The sequence below is a fragment of the Urocitellus parryii genome, chromosome 3 (assembly GCF_045843805.1).
Source record: "Urocitellus parryii isolate mUroPar1 chromosome 3, mUroPar1.hap1, whole genome shotgun sequence".
Classification (NCBI taxonomy): Eukaryota; Metazoa; Chordata; class Mammalia; order Rodentia; family Sciuridae; genus Urocitellus; species Urocitellus parryii.
In genome coordinates, this window is record NC_135533.1 from 169,131,246 (window position 1) to 169,153,078 (window position 21,833).

Here is a 21,833-nt window from a genome sequence, read left to right on the forward strand (position 1 = left end):
GATTAGAAGGAACTATGACATGGTCTCTTCTAACTTTTGCTTTTCTGCCATTTACCGAGGAGGTAACCAAAACCCAGCAGTGGAAACTGACTGGTTCCAGGCCTTGGTAACTAACAGTGAATGGAGGAACGCATCTGCCTGAACTAGAGCTCCTGAGATGCTGAAAAGGTGACTCCATGAAGGCTGGGACCTTGTCTGCCTGTCTGGGTCACACAGGGCCACACACAGCCCCTGGAAATCACACGCTCCCTACAATGCATCTTGAATGAAGAAACTCCCTGTAGGAACCCCATTTGGGGCCTGCAATGCTAGGTTGCTAGGCAAATGCTAAATATTATTTTTTATGAGACGTATTACAAGAAATGCCCAGCAGAGGTCAGAGTACTGTATTTGGGGTGACATCAATAATTTGATCAACCCTGAAGGATAGGAGTCCCCACTTGCTGGGGACTTCCATCTCTGTCAGTTATTGTGCTTAGACCTCAATATTTTCCCTTTAAATCCTCAAGATTCCCCTTCAGGGTAGGTACTGTCAAATTCACAGTATTGCCTCCTGCCATTTCTACTCACCTAAGAGGAAGTTTTCCCAGTACCAACTCTAATTACAAAAGATTCCCCTTTTTCTTCTCACATTCTAAGTTACTTCATCTCATGCAAACATACTACTGTGTTAAATAGCTCCCATGTAAAGCAGAGGTAAATTAGAGACTTCTTCCCCGCAATCCAAACAAATTGCACATTTTCTATGTCATTTAAAGATAAGAATTAGCGATGAACTGTCCAGACACATCTAACACACATGGTGAGGTGCTCTGTGCAGTAAAGAGACACCTTGCTTGTTAAAGGAGAGCTCATAGAATCTCCAAGTTAATGTTCTTAATATGTCCAAGTGGTATAAAATTAATATTCTAACTTTTAGAAATTGGCTCAACAATGTGGTCTGGACAGAGAATCTCCAGAAGTCTGTGATCAACCTAAACAGATTACCTCATAAAAGACATATCAACCTGGATCAGTATTTGGGAGTTTCTTTAAAAAAAATCTGCTGACAAAGACAAAGACAAGAATATCCTGCCATGAGCCAGGTTCTTCATTCCTCAAGAAAAGTCCTGGCCCAGAACATTCTACATAAGCCTCTGGTAACTGCTCTTAGCCACTAGGAAGGCACACCAGCCTGAAGCAGGGGGTTCAAATTAGCTCCCTTGCATTTGCTTGTTGTCATTTCCTCAGGAGGGTCAGGAAGAAGTATTTGAGAACAACCGGAAAATGCTCTTGGTAGCTCCCGGATACTACCCTAAACAGTAATGAATGTGGTATTGTCAACTCCTGTATCAACCTTCTTTCAGAAAGTTGTAGGAACCTTTCCAAGAATTGTTGATGAGCTCTGAGTGAAGAAGCAGCTCCTCAGACATCTAGAACAGCTGGTTCGTTTAAGAAGTGAAAGGATATATGCTGCTCCAGAGTGTTTCCACTGGGCTGGCAAAATGCTTAGAAAGATCTTTGTTCAAAGGGAAGGAAGCCAAGAAAGTATTATGAGACCATTCTGCAGAATCAGAGTTCTATAAGTAAGCTCCCAAGCTAAACTCTCTCTCTCTCTCTCTTTTTTTTTTTAGTTGTAGATAGACCTTTATTTTATTTATTTATCTTTATGTGGTGCTGAGGATCAAACCCAGTGCCTCACACATGCTAGGCAAGCGCTCTACCACTGAGCCACAACCCCAGCACCCAAGCTAAATTCTTTTTAAAAATTTTAAACAAAATTCACAGTATCTGATTTAATTCACATAGGTGAAACAAAGGCTAATGATAAAGAAACATCAGAATAATTAAATGCATTACAGAGTAAAATAGAGTGCAAGTAGTTATCTGGAAACCAGAAGACAGTGGTGGGATTTCGCACCTCACCTAGACAGTTCACCATTTCTGCTCTGACACAAAACTCAGATCATGAATGGGCTCCCTAAGGAGAAAGCTCCAGTAGGACAGGGCCCTGGGCAGTAGTGCATTTGTTTTGTCCCAAGACAAACTCTGACCCAAGGATCCTTTTGTGAGGCTTTATAGCCAAGAGAGCAAGCTTGAGCCAGAGTGGTAAGTGGCCCGGAAACCAGTCCATTCCCTATGAACTCAAGCTTGGAAATGGAAACCCTGAGCTCTCCTGGAAGACACAGCTAATCTGCATTCCCACTGGTCTTCCCAGGAGAAGGCAGTGCTACCTAACATTGAAATGCCTGGGCCAAGGCACCAGAGAGAGCCCGCTTCTCCCACGGGTGGAGAGGAGGGAGTCACATGACCTTACCCCATTACTGACCTGCTGTAGAGGGTGGAGTCGGCGACGATGGGGATGTGAGAGGTGAGCTGGCCCCAGATCCTGCTAAGATAAAACACAGGGAAACCCTCATGGGGGACCAAAAACAGACATTTGGAATTTGGAACAAGTAGAAACCCATCACTGCCTTGTGGGCCTTGTAAAACAATGTGATAAAGGACAGAAAATTCACAAACTGGACCCAAGGGCAACAGACTTTCATCCCAGTCCAAGGTCTGCTTTCTTCCCCAGGTCCTCAAAGGCCTGTTGAGTCCCACTGCCTCCAGCAGCTTGACTAGTTTGAAACCAACTTTGTTTAATCAAAACAGCTTAGGCAGTTGGCAATAACTTCTCTTCCGGACCCAACCTCATCTCTGGGTAATGACAAATGACAGTGGTCAGAGCAATACAGGGAACAGAGCCTGATGGGAGCTTCTCCAAAGAAAACAAGAGCTCCTCACAGAACCCACCCAACATTGCTTTCTATAGAAAGGTACATTTCTGAGCGGGTACGATCAATTAGACAGGGTCCAGCCTGCAGCCTGTGGATTTTCCATGTTTTTTCTTACATGACATTTAGTAAATACAGTAAAACAGTATTTACAGTAAAACAATGTGCAAAATTCCACACATTGCATGCTTTTCCTGGGTCTAGTAGCCTTGTTATATTTCAAACACTCCCAAGTTCTCAGCATCTCCCTGTAGCTTAGACATCCCTAGAAAATAATCGCACTGGATGGACAGGGATGCAGCCCTAGAAGCAGATGGCAGTTCCTACATAAGCCTCTTCTATAAAGACAAGAAGCCCCACCCCCCTTGCACATGGAGTTCCTAACCAAGAGCCTCCAGGGCTGATGGGCACACACCTCAAAAAGGAGGGCCGTCACCTTTTGCTGTTGTGGTTAAGCTCACAGCCATGACCACACTCCCAATCCCCTCCCTCATGGACACTGAGAGACATCCTAATTAAGCCATGCCTTCCTCTGGCTTCCCTTATTCACAATATTCCTTTAGCTCCCTATAAAATATGAGCTTTCTACTGAAATAGGAGGTAAAACTCCGGGCTAGGGATAGAGCTCAGTTGGTAGAGTGCTTGCCTTGCACAGAAGGTAAAATTCAACGTGTGCTACTTTCAGATTGTTTGTAGTGCTGACAGATTTTAACCGAGAGAAGACTGAACTTGGGTCCCAGTAGTGTCTCCCGGTAATCTGTACATTTCCCTCAACAACCCTTACTTCACTTTTCTCTCAGTTTTTTCTCCAGCCCAGGCAGATATCCTCTTGGCTGACTTCACCCAGGAGAATGAGGCATGACCTGTAAAGATCCTCACTTTCCTCCACCATTTTCTTTTTTTTGGTGCTGGGGACTGAATCCAGGGCACTCAACCACTGGGCCACATCCCCAGCCCTCTTCCCCCCCCAACCCCAGGAGAAAGCATATTAATTTTATTTGATGTTAATACTTTTAAGTGGCATGGAGTTTCCATAGAAAATAAATGATAAGCCCAAGAAAGCCCTTAGACTTAGGGATTTATATACCATTTTAACCAAGTGCAATAAATTGTGGAGAAATGACTAGACAAAGGAAAGGAATTTCGACTTGTAGAGGTGGCACACCAAGAGAAAGTGACTCAGAAATACATGGGGGAATTAATGAAAGATAAGTGTTGTTTTAGTAAGTTTTTTTTTCCAGCTGCTTTTGTATTTTATTTAGAGACAGAGTCTCACTGAGTTGCTTAGGTCCTTGCTAAGTTGCTGAGGCTGGCTTTGAACTCAGCCCCAGCCTCCCGAGCAGCTGGCATTACAGGTGTGTACCACCGCACCTGGCAAGGCCTACCCCTTTGAATCATCTTGGGCTTTCTGGAATGATGCCCTTGCCATCCCCACACACCACTGAGTCCTTTCCTTAATCTATGCAGAGAAGCCCATCTTCCCACCATGTGGGGTGCAGAGCAGAAGGCAGGATTAAGGGTTCTTTCAGTTAATGAAGCCTCTACGGAAAGACAGGATTCCTTGCATTTTAAGTAGGGTCTGTTTTACTTCCATGGCGAATGCTCCTGTGTAGGTGGCTGATTAGCCAATGACAATGAAGAAGCAGAGCTACCTAATAACCTCTGAGATCCTCTAGCACTTGAGTTCTGAGGCCATGAATGCTGTCACAATCCTTCATCAGGATCAGAGTTCTTCTGTTTTCTGTATGGGTGCCCAGTCTACGCCCACAAGAATCCAAAACCTCTGGACCAACCACAGGCACCTGACCTTGACCTCTGACTCTTGGGCCCCACTAAAATCTATAGCCAGTTACCTGAATTATTAGAGTTGCTGTACTTTGCTGAATGCTCTTCACTATTTTCAATAGCAGATCGTTTTGACTTCTTTAAAAGAAAGAAGGGAGCAAAGAATAAACATGCTGAAGCTGAGAGTTAGAATAAAAAAATTTTCCAGACATACAGTTAAACTAGCTACAAACAAGGTCATATTGGGCCTCATAACTTAGCACAGTGAAGAAGCCACAAGCCAAAACTAAAGAGGGAAATAAAACCCAGAATGCTGACTTTACTATCTCAGGCCGATCATTTCCACCAATTACATTTTGCCATAACAACCTCAGTAAGCCAGGAAACTATATGGTCCATTACACTGCTGATATTATGTGGCTTTTAAAAAGCTCCAAACCAGTCATCTGGAAGTACTTTCAGCTTTCAAGGAGATACAGCACAAAGTCATTAAATGTTCACCTAGAACTTTCCTCACACTAGTCGAGCATTCACCAGGAACTCAGAGATGCCAGGCTTACCTTCCGAGCTAAGATCTTTCTCTTTTTTCTTTCTTCTTCAGATCCATGATGTGACTGAGCTCTTGTCAGTCTTCGATGCTGGTGAATCTTTAAGAGATCACAATCCACCACAATGTAAGCACATCCTACATAAGGCATTTTCCTAAAGAAAATCTTCTCCAATATGCTTTGCCAAATCAAATTATTTGGGTAAAACAATCAACAATCTTGTTTTTTTTTTTTTTTTTTTTTTAACTCAGCCTCCCTGTCTCCTGGCTTAGGTCTGAATGTCTGGGAGGAGTAAGTATGTCAGGTGATGCACAACTTCTCACTCCCCAGGTTCTTCCCTGCATCTTAGTTTTATTAATTTGCTTATTGGTACTGGAGACTGAATCTAGGGTTTCATGCAGCTCGGCAAACACTCTTTCAACTGCGCCACAGCCACAATCCTTTTCATTTTATTTTGAGACAGGGCTTTACTAAGTTGCTGAGGCCAGCCTCAAACTTGTCATCCTTCTGCCTCAGCTTCCCAAGTCACTGGGATTACCAGTATGCACCATCACAGCTGGCCAGTTCCTGGTATCTTTAGGGCATGGACTACACATACTCCTAACCACCTAGCATGCCCTGATCATAAAGAATGACCACCCTTTGTGCCATGTGTTTTCCCCCCATAGACTGAGCTGCTTGTGGGTAGATTGTGAATATTTGGCCCTTTGTCCCAGTAGCCAGCTTGGAATGTGGTTGAGAGCAACCAAGCACAAAATGTTTAGGGCATGAAAAATCAGTCAAAACTCAACCGCTGGCCAGGTGTGGTGGTGCACACCTGTAATCCCAGAGGCTAGGAAGGCTGAGGCAGGAGAATCCCGAGTTCTAAGCCATCCTCAGCAACAGTGAGGCCGTAAGCAACTCAGTGAGACCCTGTCTCTAAATAAAATACAAAGATACAAAGCCAGGCTGGGGATGTGGCTCAGTGGTCCAGTGCCCCTGAGTTCAATCCCCAGAACCCAATAAATAAATAAATAAATAAATAAATAAATAAATAAATAAATAAATAAATACCCAACCCCCTGGCGAATACCATGGCAGAGGATGCGGACACAAAAGACCAAAAGGCGATGAAGAACTGTGATCAACTTACCTGTTTCTGTTCTTCAATTAGTCTCTTTTCTATACATTCTTTGGCAATTCTCAATGCCTCTTTTAACTTTGTGGGAATCTGAAAGAAGAAAAAGTACATCATCTATTGAATGAAGGGACTGGAGAGTCTCCTGAATCCTGGAGTCCATGAGGAGTAGCTGATTACCCAGAGGAGGCTCTCTGGAATAAAACCAGTTCGAGCTGTCCACTTGAATGCTATCCCAGCCACATTTAGTGTCCCTAACACACTCACCTCTTGGGCATTTTTTAGCAATGAACACATAAAACTAAAACAGAGGCATAATCTACACTTCAAGTAATTCAAGTGGATCTCACACTGCCAAAATAATCTTGAAGAAGAAAAACAAAGTTGGAAAGCTCAAACATCTTGAGTCTGAAAATAATGACATAGCTACAGTAATCAAAACAGTGTGATGCCAGGTGAGGTGGCACATGCCTGTAATCCCAGCAACTCAGGAGGCTAAGGCAGGAGGATCGTGAGTTCAAAGCCAATCTCAGCAACTTAGCGAGGCCCCAAACAACTCAGAGACCCTGTCTCTAAATAAAAAAAGGCTAGAGAGCTGGGGATGTGGCTTAAGCCTGGCATGTGTGCGGCCCAGGTTCGATCCTCAGCACCACATACAAACAAAGATGTTGTGTCTGCCGAAAACTGAAAAATAAATATTGAAATTCTCTCTCTCTCTCTCTCTCTTAAAAAAAAGGGGGGGGGGGGCTAGGGACACTGGCTCAGTGGCTAAGCACCCTGGGTTCAATCCCTAGAACAAAACAAAAAACAAAAAACCCCTAGTGTGATACTGATGTAAAAACAGACACCTAGAATAATGGAACAGTACAGAGAACCTAAGAAAAAAACCCTCATATGCAGTCAAATGATCTTTGACAAGGGTGCTAAGAACATCCAATGAACAAAGAACTGTCTTCAATAAATGGTGCTGGGAAAATTGGAAATCTACATGCGAAGGAGTGAAGCTGAACCCTACGCCATTCATAAAACTAATTTAAAATGGATTCAAGACCTAAATGTAAGTTCTAAAACCATAAAACTAAAAGAAAACACTGGATAAAAGCTTCATGACATTAGATTTGGCAATGACACCCCCCCCACCCAGTTCTGGGGATTGAACCCAGGGACATTTTTCCACTATGCCAAATCCCCAGCCCTTTTTAATATTTTTTTTTCTAGAGACAGGGTCTTGATAAGTTGCTCAGAGCCTCATTAAGTTGCTGAGGTGACTTGGAACTTGCAATCCTCCTGCCTCAGCCTCCCAAGCCACTGGGATTATAGGTGTGTGCTACCATGCCCAGCCCTGTTATTTCTTAATTTATTAGCTTTTCAAACCAGGAGGAGTCCAGACCTGGAAAAGAGACACCCAGAGCATGTTGAACTTTTTGTCTTTTGTTATTGTTTTAAAAATTAAAATTTAATTTAATTTATTTTTAGTAGGTCATATAGTTAGTTCAAAATCCAAAAGGTGTAAAAAGGTACATACACAGTGAAAAGTCTCCTACATCACTGCCCTCCTTGGGGTCAGCGAGTGTCACCAGTTTCCTGTGTAACCTCCACAGTCAATACATCTACAGGAACTTAGTTCTACTTTTTAAAATCATATTGTTTTTATGGAAAGGGTTGCTGGCTTAGAGAAGGAGTAAAATCTAACACTAATCCCCAAATCCTAGGGACTAGAAAGTCTGGCTGGGAGAGAGTATATTTATTGAAAGCCTGAATTAATACATTTCCTAAGAGATTTCAGTGAAGGAGATGAATTTATTTTTATTTCTTCCTACCTCAGAATCCAAAGAAACCATTTACTCTGTGGGAACTTCTCTGACGAGCTGTAAGGATGGCCTTAGGCCTGAGCCTAAGCGACTCCATTTTAAAACTCCAGTTTGAAACCTGCAGTCTCTCCTGGCACACCTACGGAGCCCTCCAATATGATCATCAGGAATAGTCCTGACATAAACAAGTCACTTCTCCCCACCCTGACAAGCTCAAAGTGAAGTCTCTGCCATGTTGTCCTCACCCCATAAGGGGAAGAGGCAAGAAAATCAGGGTGGGGATCACCAGACCTAATGCTTTAACCCCAGGGCAAATGATGTCACTGAGAGATCTGATGGCCGCTGACAGGGATTGGAAGGGTGGTCAGAAGCCCCCCAACTTAGTATAAGTGATGGAGCAAAGGAACAGACATTCAGCCAGCCGACACTGATGCCCTCACGCTGAGAGCCTGATGACGGCCTGGACTGACAGCCCAGCTCTTCTCATAGTTTGCCTGGTCCTCTGCATCTTCCTCACTGCTTTCAGACTCTACAGTCACATCTTGACGGGGTGAGAGGGGTGACTTGTCTCTATGACCCTCTCCTCAACTGGCCGTCAGCTCCACCCCAGGAGAAGCCTGCCTTGGTTCCTCACCTGATCACCACGGTCTGAGTGAATGTGCATCTGCTCGACTTAAAGCCTAAGGCTGGAGGCTTTTGTTCTGACACTTGAGCTTAGAATGCAGAGGGAATATCTGTCTGTTGTGAGCCTGTCATGATTGTGTTTGCAGTGCTTAGAATTAATCTAGAATTGTTTGCTGTGAATTGATCATGTCTATTGCAGTGCCTAGCATTAAGGATTGTCATTTTCTTGAGTAAGAACCTATAGAGTGAAATTGTATTGAGCGATTTGAGTGAATAAAGCATTGAAAAGAACAAAAGCGTGTGGACATTCTTTATTTCTCCCCCTCAACTGCATAAGTTGCACCTTTTGACCATCACGACACTAGCAAACAGAGCAGAGGGAAACATTTCTCACTTATACAATCTAGCTTCACCTTGGTTTTCTTTTCTTTCTTTCTTTGCTTTGTTCGTTTTCATCATAATAGCATGACATGTTTTTTTGCAAAACAGAGAGACGACACAAAATTACATGTCAGCCTCCCGCCCAAATCTGCATGCAGGTGAGAGATGGGACCTGAATGAGGAGTGTGCGAAAGTAGTCTCAGTTGACCAATGACAGGCTGGTATTACTCCCCAGTGGGACACGCAAGTAGACAGCAACTAGAAGGTTAGGTACTTGCCAGTGGCCACTTGTCAGTGGCTCTCAACTGGGTGCAGTTTTGTAGACCCTTATCTGGAATGTCTGGAGACACTGTCATGGTATTTTTGTTTTTGTTTTGACTTTCTTTCTTGTTCTTTTTCTTCTTCTTCTTTTTTTTTTTTTTTTTTTTTGTGTGTGTGTGTGTGTGTGGTGCTGGGGATCAAACCCAGGGTCTTACACATGCCAGGTAAGTGCTCTACCACTGAGCTACATCCCCAGTTCTTGCCTGGAGACATTTCTGGTTGCCACAATGAAGGAAGGGCCTCTGCTTCACACCCTGCAGTGCACGGGCCGGGAGCTCCCACATTAAGGAATTATCCAGCCCAAAAATCAAATGCCACAGTTGAGAAGCCCCACTGTAGGTAATGGCTGGTATCCTACAAGCAAAGCATTACTCTGGTTTTTCATGCTCTTCCCATGACACCACACCACTGCTTCCCCCGCGACTTCCTTCCAGACTTTTCTCTAGACACAGATATGTGGTTTTACACAGTATATTTCATACTCAGCTTAAAAAAAAAAACTTAGCCCAAATCATAATTGCTTTACATACTATTATAATGCCTTAATACATTTCACTTTTATTGGATTTACTCTTTTTTTCCAAATAAATGTACTAGAGATGATAAAACTAGCTCCTAATTATACAGTATTTAGATTACTTTCAATTTTTCCCTATTGTCTACAGTTTCTTATATGACTGAACAAAAAGGTAACTTTCAAGGCTAACTTATTTGTGTTACAAACAAAAAAAGAAAAAAAAAAGATATAATCGCTCGCTTTACCTTAAACTGTGGCTTTTCAGAAGTGGTTAGTAAAACATCACTGAATAATCTGTAAAAAGAAAGAAACAAAAACCCTTTTTAAACCAGGTATATTCCCAGAGTAAGATCAAGGCATATTAAGACACCTATAATACCTGAGGTCTCCCTTCTCCCACCACATACTCAGCCCCAGCCAAGCCACCACTCCAAGTTTACCCACAAACGCAAAGCAGTTTACGGGCCACCCAGTGTGATCTCAGGAACTCCCTCCCCAGTGGCTCAGGGATATTAGGGAGCACTGGACCAGCTGTGTGGGGGAGATGGTTTCCCCACCATGGGGCAATATAGTATTTGGGGAAAAAAAAAGTATTTTTGCAAAAATATGACAAATAATACATGTAGTAGATATTTCTAAACAAAATATCTGTTATTCTTCTTTTTATTTATTTATTTATGCCTCAGAAAAGGACAAAATTTATTCTAGAGCCCAGCAAAATAAAGAGGAAGTGGAAAAGAATTGCCCTGATTGGAATCCAAGAGAAAAATATTTTTTTCTAATGTTTCTCATGCATAATTTTAAAAAACAGCAGCTTTTGGAGAACAGCAATTCTCTCTTCCAAAGCCAGTCATTAAGAATGATAGCATGAGGGAGCTGGGGTTGTGGCTCAGAGGTAGAGTGCCTGCCTAGCATGCATGAGGCCCTAGGTTCGAGCCTCGGCACTACATAAAAATAAAATATTATGTCCACCTATAACTAAAAAATAAATATTAAAAACAATAGCATGAGGAATTCTGAACTGCTTTGATGAAAATGGCTGCTTGGATAGTGCCCATTTGACCATTCCCTACTTTGTAAAGACAGGAAATTCATCCCAAGCAGAAGCCATAGGACTGCCTTTTCCTCAGAGGACTCCCCAACCTCCTGACCCTCCCCTGCCAGGCCTCTATTTACTTCCAAAAAACACATTTACTTGAACATAAATCACCCCTCACCCTGGGCTCTTGTCAAGGATGAAGCCCACAGGATGGAGACTTGGGTGAAGAAAAATATATTTGGATTCACTTTAGAACTAGAAGCCTGGGAGGAAAATGGAAGTGCTTTGGAGAAGAGAGTACAAATGCAAAATCAAGTAAATGAACACGCTGCCTCCTCCCTACAAATGCATTTTGTTATAAAACTTTGGGTAGAAATTACTTGGGTTTTTTGTTTGTTTTGCTCTTGATACTGGGGATTGAACCCTGGGGTCCTTTATCACTTAGCTATATACCCAAACCTTTTTTTCTTTATTTTGAGACAGGGTCTTGGTAAGTTGCTGAGGCTAGCCTCAAACTTGAGATCCTCCTGCCTCTGCCTCTCAAGTTGCTAGGATTATAGGCATGTACCATCATGCCCAGGTAGAAATTACTTTGCTTTCTCAACTGGATCCATTTTTCCATATGCATGCATATTTTTATAATAGCAGTGGGTCTGGACATAGATGCTCCTGTGGATCTGTGGAATATTCCAATGTCATATCCACAGGGCAGGTTTGTTTCTACCATTCATCTGTCTCCCCAGGGACCAGGACAGCTCCTGGCCTACAGAAGGTCCTTTCTAAACACTCATGAGAATAATGAACAAGGAATCTGAAGTTATACACCTTCTTTGAACTTTGCTGCACACTCTTCAAATTGTCCCTTGCCTCCTTTGCCTCTGTTATTGTTTCTGAGTCCATCTGTTACACAACAAGCTGGTACAGAGAAAGCAATGGGCCTGGGAAACTCCACTCCCACAGTTTCCCAGGTGGAAGTGGCAAACCTGGGATCCACCTTAGGTCTGTCTGACTCCAGCCACATCCTCCTTAACCTTAGCTCAGCTTCTTCTCCATAAAGGAATAGAAAATGTACCTAAAAGAAAGGCCCCAAAGCACTATATCAACTGCTTTGATGAAGTAATCTCTCAGGAGGTTGAGGTAGGAGGATCGCGAGTTCAAAGCAGACTCAGCAACTTAGCAAGGCCCTAAACAACTCAGTGAAACCCTGTCTCTAAATAAAATATAAAAAGGGCTGGGGATGTGGCTCAGTTGTTAAGTGCCCCTGGGTTCAATCCCTAGTACCAAAAAAAAAAAAAAGTATTGTTAACTCTGTTTAAGGGAGAATGTCTTCTGAATGCACAGCCCTTAGCACAGTGCCTGATACAGGCTAGAAGTTCAACAAATAGTACCCAGTGGGGAAATGAGCAAACAAAGCTCAGAAGCCCAGAAATACATTGCCTTCTCCTAAAGGGCAAACCTCCCAAGGCCCTGTGCTTGCGAACTACCCACAGCTGGGTGCTAACTGGCACGCTCAAACAGGTTAGCAAGGAGAGGGGCTTGAGAAGGCCCTCCTTTGGCATTCCTAAGTTTGGGGCTTCACATGTACACACACACATACACACACACACACAATGCTAACGTTGACAGAGGAGAGACACACATAAAAGGACATTAATGTTCAAGGACAACATGAGAGAGCGGGGAGGTCATGGTATCATGCTGCAAGTGACCATCAGCAAGCAGGTCACTTCAACTCCACCGGGACCACAATTCAGTCCTTAGTACAGTACCAGGCACAGCGGTCTGGTGTTCAACAGTTATCAAGGTGACAAGCAATGCATATAATTGACTTACGGCATCTGTAAGAGCCGGGAGACGGTAGGCATGCCATTTTTACAGGCGTCACAAGACAGCGTAGACTCCAACACGGCCACTTGAAATGAACAGATACACATTTTAGTTCCACAGAACACGTTGGCAAATCCGCTTGGTGATGAAAAGTTTGACACCGCTTTGTAATAACTGTCTGCAGGCTGATCAGGACAGTGTCAAAACTCTTCACACACAGACAGATGGCATACATGGGGGGAGGGGGGATGCTGGCAACACTCGTGTTCCCAATGACTCAAAAGAAATGCCTCAGGAGCCACACGCTGACAGAAAGCCAAGTGTATTCCAAAGATAATTGGGACTCATTCATAAAAAGTGTTTATTCTTTCAGAAAAGAAGTAAACCCTACACAGAAGCACAATTTGGAACTTGAAAGTCATTTTGCTGCTTGCCTGATTTAAATCAAACACGAAATGCCAGCTGTTGATACCTCGTTATCCAACACCTTGGATGGCATCAAAAACAGCAGAGACTTTCTATCTGAAGGTCACTGTTCAGTTTTGGCTGTTCAAACTCAACACAAAATAGTCTTGGGGGCCTGTTCTCTCCACACTTTTGGAGTGTTGACTTGTATGTTCCTGGATGATGGTCCAAGAGCCACCCTGCTCTCCTCTCTCCGCTCCAGCTGAGTTCTCAGCTGGCTGTGGAAGAACAGGAGGGCCCCTGGGTGAGTCGGCTTTAGTTCCTGTAGAAGGTAACTCCCACCTACCCTTTGGCTCTCCTGGGCCTACTCAGGTAATGCTGGAAGAGCTCCTGGATCCAGAATGTTTGTGACCCTGCACCCCTGGCTGGGCCTGCTGGGCTCTTCTCTGCCAGGCTTCTAACCCATGGCTCTCCTGTTCCAGTCCTGCTCCAGCCTTGTTCTGACTCCTGACACCTGCCAGTGTCCCCAAGACTGGCTTCAAGTTGCTGGGCCCTGGCTTTTGCTTCTGATTAAGACTCATGCTGGCTATACTTCTCTTTATGTCCCTCTACTTTCAAAATGCTAATGCATGGCTGGGGCTGTAGCTCAGAGGTAGAACACTTGCCTCACATGTGTGAGGCACTGGGTTCGATCCTTGGCACCACATAAAAATAAATACAGATATATTTTTTTAAATGCTAATGCATTTTACAAGAAGTTTCCTGAAGGTTTCAGATGGCCCCACCAATTGTCAAGCCACCTGAATGTTTGCTGAAGTGTATTTCTGGTTGTGGAGGATAGTAACGTCCTCTAGGTCCTTCCTGGACTCTGGAAACAGAGTGGCTCTGTCTGAGCCCAGGAGATCCCTCCAAACCCTGTACTGACCCACAGCCATGGATGGTGCAGGAGGAAAGGAATCCACAGGCACTGAGTCTGGCGGTCGTCCATAGGTCATTTCATACAGTAAGTGGCCAAAGCAGTGGACGTCCACACTTTCCAACGTCTGTGGAAGAAAGAGAGCACTGCCACGTTCATCCTCCACCTAGACCCCCTACTCCTGCCCAAAGCTTCCACTGAGAAACCAGGCCCAGGGGCAGCCCTACTCCCAATTGGCAGTAAAAATGCAATCCCAAAGCCTTTCGTGAAAGCTCAGAAGGTATCATTCTGACCAAACATCATGGTCCTACCTCTGTGATTTTCCAATTAATGATTTCACCCCCTTCCTTGCCCTATCCAGCAACGCTCCCTGAGAAAAACAGGGCCAATGGGTAAGGCCCACCTCAGCTCTGCCTTTCTCTTCTTAGCACTATTTCCTACATGAGAAGATCAGGGGTCCTCTACTGCTTCATTGCTTTAGTGACTTACATTGATTTTCCTGAATTGTGTGAAGTAGGACCGGTAGAAGGAAGGAAGGCCCAGTAAGGAATTCTCGAGGTCTAACAGCCGGCAAGTGTCCCCATCTAACATCACGTTGGAGGCATGAAGGTGCCCATAAGGGAATCCTTTGTCATGTAGAAACTTTAATACCTATTAAAAAATTTGCATAGGTTACATTTTCCTCCCAACTCACTTGGATATGAGAGGTTAAACTGTGTGTGTGTGTGTGTGTGTGTGTGTGTGTGTGTGTGTGTGTGTGTTTTCTTTTTTGCTGGGGGTATAGCTTAGTGGTAGAGCACATGCTTAATATGTACAAGGTCCTAGGTTCAATCCCCAGCACTGAAAAAAACAAACAAAAAATCAAAAACAACCTGGTTTTTCTTTTAAAGTCAATGTGTTTTGAAACAATATCAAACAGGTCACTGGGGCGATTCCTAAAGAAAAACGTTACCTCTGTCCGTTCCTTTGGAGTCATGCTGAATGCTCTCAGGCTGTGAGTCTGAGATGCAACACCAAGTTCCCTTTTCCAAAGAATAGAGAAGGGTTGGGCATGGTGGCACACTACTGTAATTCCAGCAGCTTGGGAGGCTGAGGCAGGAGAATCTCGAGTTCAAAGCCAGCCTCAGAAACTTAGTGACACCCTAAGCAACTCAGTGAGACCCTGTCTCAAAATAAAATGTGAAAAAGGCTGGGGATGTGGCTCAGCGGTTAAATGCCCCTGGGTTCAATCTCGGTACCAAAAATAAACAAAAAAGAATAGAGAAGAGTTTGGAGCAAATAGCTTTGAAGCCAAAAGGCTTTGATTTAAGTGGTTTCTGATCCCAACAGGCCAGCTCTCTCCAGGGCAGTCCCGATCCTCCTGCATTAATGAATGAAGCTGTTTTCTCAGCACTTCTGACAGGTACTCCAGAAAAGGGACTGACTTGCAAATGTCTTTAGTCCAATCTCTTCTCAGGACACATGTGACTATTTATTAACAGAAACATACAACAGGCTCCCATAAAAAGAAGCAAACTTTTCAGCTGCCATTTTAAAAAAGTGGCTTGACCCCGGAATAGAGATGCCTCAATACAGCCCTGCAAAGACCTGGCGAGTCACAGCGGCAGCAGTTAAAGGGGGGTGCCCAGGTCAGTCTACTGAGGACTGAAAGAAAATACCACAACTTCCCCACTGTTGACTTTATTTATTTATTTATTTTCAGTTGTAGATGGATACAATACCTTTATTTATTTTTTTAATGTGGTGCTGAGGTTTGAACCCAGTGCCTCATACATGCCAGGCAAGCACTTACCACTGAACCACAACCCCAGCCCCCTACTGTTGATTTTTAAACTCTTCACCTTATTTAACTTACAGTGTGTAAAATATATTATGAGTAGTACATGTATGTAATATATATAGTTACATATACACAACGGAGGTTTATGCTCAAGTCTTTTTTATGATAGGGCTGCACAGGTCAGGAAGTCTAGAAAATATGATTTAGAGGATGATATGGGAAAGGGCTTTCCTTTCCTTTCTTCTTTCTTTCTTTCTTTTTTTTTCTTTTTTCTTTTTGGTGCTAGGGATTGAACCTCAGGTCTTGTGATGCTAAACCTCCAGCCCAAATGGGAAAGGCTTTCAATACTGATTATATATCTGTAAGGGAACTACATGGGTATATATCCCATATAACAAAACAAAAGTCTTGGCACAGAGATGAAGGTCAACCAAACACAAAACCAGGCATCCTCATACCAAAGTTCTTAAAAGTCAGACACCAAAGTTATTAATAGCTAACACTTTTAGAATTTTATAAATGTAAATTACCGCCACCTTCATCACAAATATTTGCTTTTGGAGGTAAAATATAGCAATGCCATCAGTTTATAAATATTCAGACAATGTCAGCAGTTTTGGATATTGCCTGAAAACTTTTCCATAAGAAGAATATAATTGTGGACAAAACTCCAGCGCCACTTAAACAAAAATTGAATACCTCTTACCTCTAAAATCTGCCGTCCATATGTTTTTATTTGTTGGAGTTCAAGGCCCTGAATCTTCTTAGGGTTGCAGTATTTTTTTAAGAATGGGTCCTTTGGTTTTGCCTTTTGAAAAGAACAAAGAGCACATTAGAAAGTGTCAGAGGAGCCTATATCTGCACCTGAGCTTCCTGAACACGGAATAGCCTACAGACACTGGAGGTTCCAGAGACGGCCAGCCCACAGGATGTGGGTTTAAAAATATAAGAGTCTGTGTAGTGGATAGAAAGAGAATAACCTGGGTTCTGTCCCTTCTCTTTCCCAGGGATGATGTGCCTAGTCAAGGCCTTGTTAGTCCCCTGAACCCTGCATACTGTCAGGACTCTTCAGAACTGCTTGGTTACATTCTAGACAAACTTTAAAATTGACCCAAGCCTACAATGAAATGGATACAATCATTAAATGTCCTATCTTTCCTCGTGTGTGAAAAGAAATGCTCTTGGGGCTGGGGCTGGGGCTCTGTAGTAGAACGCTTGCCCTGCACATGTGAGGCACTGGGTTCGATCCTCAGCACCACATAAAATAAATAAATTAGTAAAACAAAGGTACTGTGTCCATATTCAACTAAAAAAAATAAATAAATAAAAATAAAAGAAATACTCTTTTTAACCAAACTGTGTAGTCTTTCCAAATAAAAGGAAAACTAAAATAAAATCCTCAAGGCCTAGCTTCTGGAACCTTAGGTATCGAGTATTAATAATGAGATCTAAAGGAACTCAAAAGAACTTTGTAACCATGATCATATACATTTACCTTGTAAATCAGATCCTTCAAAGTTCCTTTTTCATTAAATGTCCTGATTAGCAGTGCAGAGGATTCATTAGCAGTGGCAAAGGTAACCCGATAGATGTAAGGGTGCTGCCAAAACAAAAAAGAAATTCATGTTGATTGGCATGAGAATCAGGGTCCAGGGCCTGTTTATGCAGAGTCAAGAGCCACCTTGGTAGTTTGGTTGCATATAAATGTGAGGATATTCCTGAACGGTGGTAGTTTCAAGTTATTTAGATGATCAACTAGTTCCTCTTCCTTCCAATGGGGGAAGGGACAGAGATGTTATTGACAAGAGGAAAGTGGATAATGAACATGGTGAACTCCACCTTGAAGGTATCTGCACTCTCTTAGTTCAGGCAAAAGCCTGGTGGAAGACAGGAAATGTGAGTTTGGGGAATATGGTTTTGATATTCTGCCTCTATAAATGGACAAAGAATACAGCCAAATCTCAGCACAACCGGAGTGGGACCAGGATCAATGTGCCTTTGCTCACAGGTTGGCCTGGTATTCCACGCTGCTGTTGGGGTGCCGAGCCAGGGAGCACAGCAGCCAGGAAATAAGCAAAAGCAGTATCGTTTGGCATCTTTGTTCCTTTCCAAAGCTGCTGGCATGGGTCACCCTGCTGTTCCATAGACATTTGCAATATGATGATTCACAGTGTCCTCCTCAGATGGGGACATTGACGTCAACCAAGTAGGGTGGGGAAAAGACAAATTATTTAATGACTGAGAGGAAAGTCCTCAAATAACCTCAAATTTTGGTTGCATGAACAAACTGGCTCCAGATTGGCATGACAATGCCCAACAGCTCACAAGAATTCCATGAAAATTTAAGACAGCAGGAGCTGAGCTGCCCAGGGCTAGAGGGTGGAGAGGCTGGGGAGGGTGGAAGGTTATGCCCAGAAAAATACAGTAATCAATCCTGAAAGTTTCTCCTGATCATCACATCAGCATGATGGCTGCTGACTTTTTAATAGCTTTATTGATACATAATTCACATGTCATTACATTCACCCTAACCATTCAATGGTTTTCAATATATTCAGTGGTAAGATATCACAATCTAATTATAGAACATATCCATCACCCCCAAAAGAAATTCAATGAAGTAGACAAAGGGGAATGGGGGGAGAGTGAGGGGACGGGAATGGGAAAGATATAGAATGAATTAGACATAACTCTTCTATGTTCATATGTGAATACATGATCAGTGCAATTTCACACCATGTATAACCTCAAGAATGGGATCCTAATTAGAATGTTAGACTCCATGCATGTATGATATGTCAAAATACACTCTATGTCATGTATATCTAAAAAGAATTTAGCCACCTCAGTGGTGTATGCCTGTAATCCCAGAGGCTCAGGAGGCTGAGACAGGAGGATCAAAGCCAGCCTCAGCAATGGTGAGGCCCTAAGTAACTCAGTGAGACCCTGTCTCTAAATAAAACACAAAATAGGGCTGGGGAAGTGGCTCAATGGCCCAGGGCCCCTGAATTCAATCCCTGGTACAAAAAAAAAAAAGAAAGAAAAATAGAAGATATAATAACTTTTTTCTGAATAAAAATAAAAGTTATGGGGCTGGGGATGTGGCTCAAGCGGTAGCGTGCTCGCCTGGCATGCGTGCAGCCCAGGGTTCGATCCTCAGCTCCACATAAAAACAAAGATGTTGTGTCCACCGAAAACTAAAAAAATAATAATAAATATTTAAGGGCTGGGGATGTGGCTCAAGAGGTAGCGCGCTCGCCTGGCATGCGTGCGACCAGGGTTCGATCCTCAGCACCACATACCAACAAAGATGTTGTGTCCGCCGAGAGCTAAAAAAAAAAAATAAATAAATAAATTTCTCTCTCTCTCTCTCTCTCTCTCTCTCTCTCTCTCCTCTCTCACTCTCTCTTTAAAAAAAAAATAAATAAATAAATATTTTAAAAAAAAGTTATTACTAATATTAAAAAAAATTCAATGAAAAAGGCTGGGATATAGCTCAGCTGGTAAGAGTGTTTGCCTCACATGTACAAGGTCCTAGGTTCAATCCCCAGCACCACCAAATAAAAAGAAAAAAAAAATTCAATGAGTAAAATAAAAACCCTCGAGTCCATACTGATATGACTAAAAGGGCTGGAATATAGCTCAGTGGTAGGATGCTTGCTTAGCATGCATGAGGCCCTGGGTTTGATCCCCAGCACAGAAAGATTAAAAAGAAAAAAAGGAAAGCTCTTTCTTATGATCTAATAAATACAAAAGGAATGATGAATTAGAAATCACACTGAAAGCTAAAACTAGTAGATTTGATAAAGAACAGGATATTTCATGTAGTCTCAATCTATCTCCCAGAACATTATTTATTAATTCTAGGTATTTATCTTAAGAAAACAGTTCAGGATGGGCACAAATGTTTAGCTAAAATTGCTCATTATGACTTTTCTGTTTTTCTTAATCTAATAAGAGAAAAAAAAATTAAATACCTAAATGCCTGATTAGTTGAGTAAATTAGCCAATGAAAATTCTATGCAACCATTAATAATAATGTTGCATTGTATTTATTTAGATGATCATGTTTACATGACTAAGGGAAGTTTTCAAACAACATGTAGCTGGTAAAGTGGTGCATGCCTGTAATTCTAGTGACTCAGGAGGCTGAGGCAGGAGGATCTCAAGTTTAAGACCATCCTGGGCAACTTAATGAGACCCTGATTCATAATAAAAAATAAAAAGGGCTGGGGATGTTGCCCAGTGGTATAGCACTCCTGGGTTCAATCCCCAGTACCAAAAACAAAACAAAACAAAAAAAGCAGTATGTATAAAATTTTCAAAAAGTCAAATAAAATTCTAAAACTGTAACAACTCAACATTTTGGTTCCTCCTTCTGGTTGGTTGGGATTACAGGCGAGTTTTATTTTCTTATTTTTGCTCATCTGTGTCTTATGGCTTCTCTACAATTAACATGTACCTCTTATATATGCTACTTTAAAAACAGAAAAAGTACAGCCCATTAAAATAAATTTAAAACTGAATGCAGACAGCATACCGTACAACCTGCCAAACTCAAGGCCACACCATTTTTCTTGGTCACACATGATACCTTGTTAAAAGCCTGGCCTTTTATAGCATGACAAGCCACTCTGTCTTCAAAAATGAATGTGTTAACTCAACTGAACAAGTCAGCATAATTTTGCTCAGCCATTAAGGAACTCCTACAACCTCATTGAGACAACAGATAAAGAACATCAACATTTACTCAATTTTCTGGCCAGATTAGTCTTTACTGAAGATATTCTCCAGCTATCTTGAAATATATCATTGTGATCCTTTCCAACAAAGGCTTTATATTAAACCTGTGCATTGCATAAGTAGTGCTAATGAAGGTCAACTAGTAAGCCTGTGAGAGTAGTAACAGACAACAAAATGGATATTCTGCCTTCTCTTCACCCAGCTTATTGAAATTCTGTCTTCTGGACTAGAAAGAGATCTTAAATTCCACTGATTCATACACCCTCACCAAGAAAAAGAGACTCAGAAGAGTGGTTGCTTTCCTAATCTAGTATCTGTTTAAAATACAAAGGCTAACCTGAGCATGGTGGCACACACCTGTAACCTCAGCCACTTGGGAGGCTGAGCCAGGAGGATTACAAGTGTGAGGCCAGCCTCAGCAACTTAGCAAGGCCATATCTCAAAATAAAGTGAAAAGGATTCAGGATGTAACCCAGTGATAAAATGCTCACCTCACATGTGTGGAGCCTAGGTCTAATTCCCAGCACTACAAAACCCAAAAAACTAATATAATTTAAGGTTATATTTAAATTATCATATTTCATGGGTTGTGCAGATGTCATGAGTGTCATTTCAAATGGTCTGTGATCCATGGGAGGAGCCCTGCACAGTTTCTGTCAGGTATGAAATCCACCTCTCTCTCCATTCTCGAGCATTTCTGCTCTTCTCCTCATGTTCACACTCAACACTATGAGTCTGGGATCAGCCCTGAGAATAATAGAAGGACATGTACTCACCAAACAGGAAGGCAGGAGTTTGATTAGACACTGAAAATCTTTATCTGACAAGTACTTGTCTGGGCCAAGGTCAGCCTGAAAACATGGGAGGAAATATCAGTGTACAGTCTTGGTCATCAAAAGAAAAATTCCTTAAAAGTCTTTCCCTTTCATTTTATTTGTCCAAATAAATGGTAAATCAAAGATGACAACCACGCTAACTCTTGTTGCCTCAAGGTCTTTCTGTCAAGGCAGTGTATAAACATACAAAAACCAGGATTTAACTGTGATCACATCTAATTCTACTGATCAAATGTATCACTTGAATGCCCAAAGTGAAAGACTGTAAGTAACCAGGTGTCTGGAGGCTGAGAAAGGAGGACAGCAAGTTCAAGGACAGCCTCAACAACTTAGCAAGACCATCTCAAAAAATTTAAAAAAATTTTTAAAAAGAAAAGCAAGCACTGGGGATGTAGCTCACTGGTAAAGTGCCCTGGGTTCTGGGTTC

General features: G+C 42.4%; 1 protein-coding gene across 4 annotated transcripts in view; it reads right to left on the bottom strand.

The window, feature by feature from the left end:
- The window catches only part of Pxk (PX domain containing serine/threonine kinase like), a 76,220-nt gene that overhangs the window by 9,107 nt on the left and 45,280 nt on the right, over nt 1–21,833 (bottom strand). For 2 of the 4 annotated variants that reach the window (XM_077796195.1, XM_077796197.1), the window contains 11 exons: nt 21,347–21,421; nt 17,323–17,427; nt 16,534–16,635; nt 14,537–14,698; nt 14,057–14,174; nt 12,733–12,811; nt 10,106–10,154; nt 6,222–6,299; nt 5,102–5,188; nt 4,610–4,679; nt 2,309–2,371 (listed from right to left, as the gene is read on the bottom strand). In XM_077796195.1, coding sequence (XP_077652321.1) covers nt 2,309–2,371; nt 4,610–4,679; nt 5,102–5,188; nt 6,222–6,299; nt 10,106–10,154; nt 12,733–12,811; nt 14,057–14,174; nt 14,537–14,698; nt 16,534–16,635; nt 17,323–17,427; nt 21,347–21,421 — 988 coding nt within the window. The remainder of the gene's footprint in view (nt 1–2,308; nt 2,372–4,609; nt 4,680–5,101; nt 5,189–6,221; nt 6,300–10,105; nt 10,155–12,732; nt 12,812–14,056; nt 14,175–14,536; nt 14,699–16,533; nt 16,636–17,322; nt 17,428–21,346; nt 21,422–21,833) is intronic. The other 2 variants (XM_077796196.1, XM_077796198.1) reach the window with 2 other exon arrangements.